The sequence below is a fragment of the Cynoglossus semilaevis genome, chromosome 6, assembly GCF_000523025.1.
Source record: "Cynoglossus semilaevis isolate Cse_v1.0 chromosome 6, Cse_v1.0, whole genome shotgun sequence".
NCBI lineage: Eukaryota > Metazoa > Chordata > Actinopteri > Pleuronectiformes > Cynoglossidae > Cynoglossus > Cynoglossus semilaevis.
In genome coordinates, this window is record NC_024312.1 from 16,137,023 (window position 1) to 16,142,664 (window position 5,642).

Below are 5,642 nucleotides of genomic sequence, written 5' to 3' on the forward strand. Positions count from 1 at the left end.
GTGATGTGCTCTGTGGCAGGTGAGGTCTTGGGAAAGGCAGCAGAATAGATATTAAAGAGAACAGTATCTGGTCATTTATTATATAAGGCTTTGTGTGTAAAAAGTGTCCCATCGTGACATCAGGACAGTGAGACATGATTGTTTTTGGTTCTGGTCCCACGCACGTGTACAGACAGCTCTGTTGTTGTTTTACAATGAGGTTTCCTTGGATTCTGGCACAACTGGTTTGAATGTCAATATCTCTGTGAAGGTGTGACCTGATGAAAGAAGCACAGCACGACAGAGATTTACAGTAGATTATCTTCACTCCATCTCCACTCCTTTTCTTTTTCTATCTAATAGTTCATCTGAAGTAATTTGGTTTGCCTTCATCTCTCATGCATTGGCACTCTAACTGCTGCGGCCTTACGTTTCCACTGTTCCAGAGGCATGTCGGCGTTGTCTAACGAGTGGTCGTATAACTGTGCTTCCGTCTCCTCATCCGGATCTCTGAAGTCGGTGAAGTACGGCAGACTGAGAGCCTCCGCGGCCGTCGCTCTGCTCTGTGGGTCGAGCAGCAGCATGCGCTCCAGCACAGACACAGCTGAGTGAGAAGAAGGCAAAAACAGAAGTGTTGAGAGGGACTGCAGGGGAGTGATCCAACTGAGAAACAGCTCAGAGTCCTCCTACCTTGAGGATTAGTTGTAGAAAACAGTTTCTGAAGTTCTTTCTTTTCCACCTTTGGAAGACCTTTTATGTAGCTTTTGGCCTTTCAACGCACAATTAATGAGACATAATTAATAGCAGACAAAATAAAAAACACAAATCAGATATTTAAACCTTCCAGTCCAGAACTCTTAGAACATCACTTATTCATATTCCACCACTTCACTGTGGCACCTGAAGTACACCCTGAATAGTTTACTACACAGCTCCACATACTGTATAGAGACTGTTATACTAATCCTCATTACTATTGTCATACACTACTGAGACACACTCTGCGAGAACATGTGAGAACACCAGAACTCCATACAAAAAGAGGTTTCCTAATCAGATAAGTTCAAATATTAATATGACTATGATGACGTAATATGACGGAATGTTCATGATTTCAAACTTGAATCAATAACAATCATATATAGAGACATTTATTTACTAATACATTATGGAGTAGTTATATTTACCCAGTGTGTTACAGCCATTATACAAGTGTGGCCTTCGGTGAAACTGAATTTAACAAACTTGTTCTTAGACAAGAACAACTGCAGGAGTTGTTGGTGAGCATGGCCCTTCACCTGGAGTCTATTAACCTGCCCAGCTTTATCATTTAACTCACAGTGTCCATCTCCTGTAATGCTAATATTATTTCAAAATGAGCATGATGGTCAATTTAGGAAACCTGAACCCAGATTTAGAACCATAACCATGTTTGTTGTCTACTCCCATAGTTAATGATGGTACAGATATGGATTGCATGTGGATTAAGCTACCTTATGTCAAGAACATTAACTGGAATACCCTTAAAGCAGTGTTTCACAAACTTTTTTATCTGGGGACCCTTAAGTCACAAACCTTCACGACCCAAGTCAATAGACATTATTCCTAAACTCCTGGGAAACATCATGCGAAAGGACCCAAAGAAAACCCTCTTGCGACCCACCTGAGGGTCACGACCCAGTCTTTGGGAAACAATGTCTTAAAGTATATGTATGTATGTGTGTGAAGTTGTGGCCTGGATGTACTTACATCTTCAGACTCCAGTTTTAAGATAAATTCCTGAGTAGGTGTTCCTGTGACCTTCATGATCTCAGTCAGCTGATCTAGGTCTTATTAACGGGGGGGGGAGGGGGGTCAAGGTTCACTAATACAGTACAATACACAGTAGAATGAACAGTCCTGCAAATAAATAAATACATAAGTAAATAATCCAAAAATGTACAAGAAACTCAAAAGGATACGGTCACTGCCTTTGAAAAGAGGTTTTCCTTGCAGCATTTCCGCCATGATGCAGCCCACAGACCAAATGTCAACTGAAGGACAGACAACACAGTTGGTCAATACCAGACGTGTCCAGTGTCAAGTATATATTTTTCAAAAAATCAGCAAAGTCATGCAGTAACAACAACAGTCAGGGACGGTCCCTCAGTGACTGTAATGTGTTAAGAGAGCACCTCCTAGTGGAGAAAACAAATCATTTCTCTAGACGCCGTCGCTGAGGTGCTTCAAATAATTTAACATCTAAAACATTAGAATACGGTATTAAAAAATACATACAGACATCATGTGACTTTATTTCTTATTTGGTTTTATTTTGTTTGTCTTTGTGTTTTTATATAAATGACGTAAATTAAACATTAAAGATAGATAAGATAAATAATATAATGGGAGTTGAATTAGATTACTACTCCTTTATCACTCTATATCTGGTATTTATGGTAATAACAGAAATGATTGTCTCTCCCTCATGACTGTCACTTCTGTACACAGTGTTTCCATCAGAGAATTCTAACTTCTTTATCAAAGTCCTTTTCACTAGGTCACAAGATTGTCCTTTGTTTTTTCTTTAATGGAGTTCTTTAAAAATGTTCTTTCAATTTTGAGAAAAGATAAACATCAAAGGGAGATTAAAACCTGTTCCAATAATTCAATCAGTTTAACAGGTTTTCATGTTTAGATTAGAATTTGATGTTTGCTCTGTTAAAGAAATAATCATTTCTAAGGTTGAAAAAACCTGATCAGATTAAAGACAACAAATAATAACACACATACACACAAAGAGAGAGAGAGAGAATGTGTGAAAGCTGTTTCATCTGAGGAATGTTTTACTTATTAAAATCAGACACCTTCTGAAATTATTACTGTCTAAAACCTTTGAGTTTTATTAGTGTATCCTGCACAAAGGGCCCAACAAGTGAAGGATTTCTGCGAGAGAGTTGAACCAAAGCAAAGAAGCAACATGTCACAGCCTGTTCTCTAGAGAATTCCAATGTTATTCTAGAAATGCGGAGACGTTCTGTGAAGACACAGACCATGAACTAAGACAAGTGAACTGATAAAGAATGCTGACTGTCAATCTCTCAACATTACCAGTCTGAGTGTAGTGCATCCAGCTGAGGATGACCTCTGGAGCCCTGTACCATCGGGTCACCACATACCCCGTCATCTCACTGTCTGCCTGCCGTGCCAGACCAAAGTCCAGAATCTGAAAGAGCACGATCATAAACCAGAAGTTACCTTGAGGGTACGGCGACAGAGTAAATGCACTTGAAACACTTTCAGAAACTAAAAAAAAAAGAAGTAGGAGAGGGATTGTGAGTCAGTTTCAGGTTGACTGTAGCATAAATAAAGTATTTCAAGGTTGTGCAGCACAGATTCAGGTTATCAGTGTGTGCAGGCGTACCTTGAGCTCGCAGTCTTGGTTGATAGCAAGATTTCCCGGTTTGAGGTCCTTTATATTTTCAAATGAAAAAAATAATTTAAAAAAACTATAAGAAACACAGTCTGAAGGAAGGTAATTCAATAACAGCCAATGAGAGCAGACGTCGCATAAGGACAACAGCATTCTTTTCACTCGTATAGCGATGTATCTGTGGATGTATACTTTAAAACCACTCACCCTGTGAATTATACCAGCTGAGTGAATATACTGCAGAATTAGAAGAAAAAATACAGCTGTTCAGTTAATTATCAAAAAGATAAATTCACACAAATGTCACAAGAGTAAAAATGAATTTTTACCTTCAGACCCCGAAGCATCTGATAAACCAAATACTGTATTTTTTCTTCCGACAGCCTCTGTACTTTCATCAGCTTCCCCAGATCTGTGCCCATAAATGGCATTACCAGATAACTGGGGAGAAGAACATAATTGGAGCCATGACCATCAATGACGATATTCAGGTCATTCTCCAGTCCATGGACCTGAGCACAAACATGAACTTACAAGTCCTGGAATCTGTCCAGAGAGAGGTCAGCTGTGAACACATCTACCAGACCGATCACCTGTGTTGAACCACAACAGAACATGTTACTGAGGTGAGCACAGGTGATTTCAAAACATGTAAACGTACTGATTTTTTACCCTGCATCAAGTCAGACTAAAATCTAAAGAAAACATGTTTTCCCTTGTACCTACATTCTCATGTTTCATGTGTTTGAGAAGCCTCAGCTCCCTGTAAGCACGCTTTGCAAAAAGGTCCGACTGGAAAGGTCGGTACAGCTTCTTGATGGCCACCTTGGCTCCGGTTCTGGAGTCCAGAGCTGAGCTGAGGAGAAGAACATATGAGAGGCTGTGAGACACAATAACGCACAATAATGCTCTACTACTACTACTTGTACTTTCAAAATTCATCTAGCGGACCGGTTTTGCCCCACGAGCCTTATGTTTGACACCTCTGCTGTAGCTAATTAAGTTACTGCCATAAAGCAGGACTCAGCTTGTATTCCCCAGTGATAAGATTTGCATGTCACAAACCTTTAACTTCCCCATGATCAACAACAGTAGTCAAGGATAAAAGAAAGTTGAAGAAGTCTGTTATCTAAGAAGTGGAGTTTATAAGTGGGTATGAAACAAAGGCATGTTCACACTGGACTGAATCTTTAATCCTCTTAATTTATATATCCCATTGACAAGAACATGTATGTAATAATCAATTAAGTAATCAATTACAAACTAGTACTGTTAACTAGGTGACAATGTCTTTGGGATTTGTTTTGTTTTTTGGGGTTGTTTTTTTTTTAGCAACAACTGAAACAAACATCAGCTGCTTAAGGCTTAATGAGACATGTATTTAATTAAATAAATAAATCATTAAAATTATTGGCTGACTTTCAAAAATATTTCATTCAGTGTAGTAGTTGATTTATCACATATTATCATATTTTACCTAGTAAAAAAACATATTTATGAATGCAATTCAAAGGTGGCCTCTTTGAAGATTATAATAAAGATCTATTCTCAAAGTGAATTATTTATAATTATTATATTTATTTATAGAGAAAAAATGCATGAAACCTGAGCACATAAATAGGTGATATTGATCAAAGTTAAATAACATATTTTCTAGAAAATTGAAAAAAATGAAAGATATGATATATATGATGTTCATGATATTCAAATCATGACATGTCTACTGATGTACACCGCAGTGTACCTTTGCTGGTACATGTGCCCCCATTTGAAAACACTGGCTTTGTAATGGTATTAATTTTGTACTTTATTAGAAAAAACATTTGACTTTTTAAGTCATTTTACCAAGAGTTTGGTTTTGCATATAAAGAGTGTTTATTTGGTGAGTCTTATCTGTCTACAGAGTTTGGTCCCAGGACTTTTTTAAACTGTACCTTCACACAGGCTGATTAAACGGACGTCGACTTTATTTGTTTTAGTGAACGGTTGTAAACCTGCCCTGTCTTTGTGTAATCTGCTGTCATGGGTGGGACTTTCCTGTAAAAACATCGGGATGAATCTGAATTTATAGCTATTTAGGACTGGTGAGTAACCTCTATCTGTGAAAGCTGTGTGGAGTATGTGTTATAAACGATAGCTCGTATGAGGAAATTACACCGCCCACCTCTGTGGTTAAAATGCTCTTCTCTGCCCTCCTCGGGGGGGGTGGGGGGGGGGTGATATTGTCTGTGTTATCTGTTGCTGGGGAATG

General features: G+C 38.4%; 1 protein-coding gene across 1 annotated transcript in view; it reads right to left on the reverse strand.

Moving 5' to 3' along the window:
• Positions 1-147: 147 nt before the first annotated feature.
• The window catches only part of mapk12a (mitogen-activated protein kinase 12a), a 6,718-nt gene continuing 1,223 nt past the window's right edge, over positions 148-5,642 (reverse strand). Inside the window, exons 2-12 of the mRNA XM_008312363.3 lie at positions 4,118-4,247; positions 3,926-3,984; positions 3,721-3,832; positions 3,599-3,628; positions 3,383-3,430; positions 3,070-3,184; positions 1,941-2,012; positions 1,729-1,808; positions 670-748; positions 410-583; positions 148-257 (exon numbers count right to left, since the gene is read on the reverse strand). Of these exons, the coding sequence (XP_008310585.1) occupies positions 190-257; positions 410-583; positions 670-748; positions 1,729-1,808; positions 1,941-2,012; positions 3,070-3,184; positions 3,383-3,430; positions 3,599-3,628; positions 3,721-3,832; positions 3,926-3,984; positions 4,118-4,247 (967 nt within the window). The 3' untranslated portion in view covers positions 148-189. The remainder of the gene's footprint in view (positions 258-409; positions 584-669; positions 749-1,728; positions 1,809-1,940; positions 2,013-3,069; positions 3,185-3,382; positions 3,431-3,598; positions 3,629-3,720; positions 3,833-3,925; positions 3,985-4,117; positions 4,248-5,642) is intronic.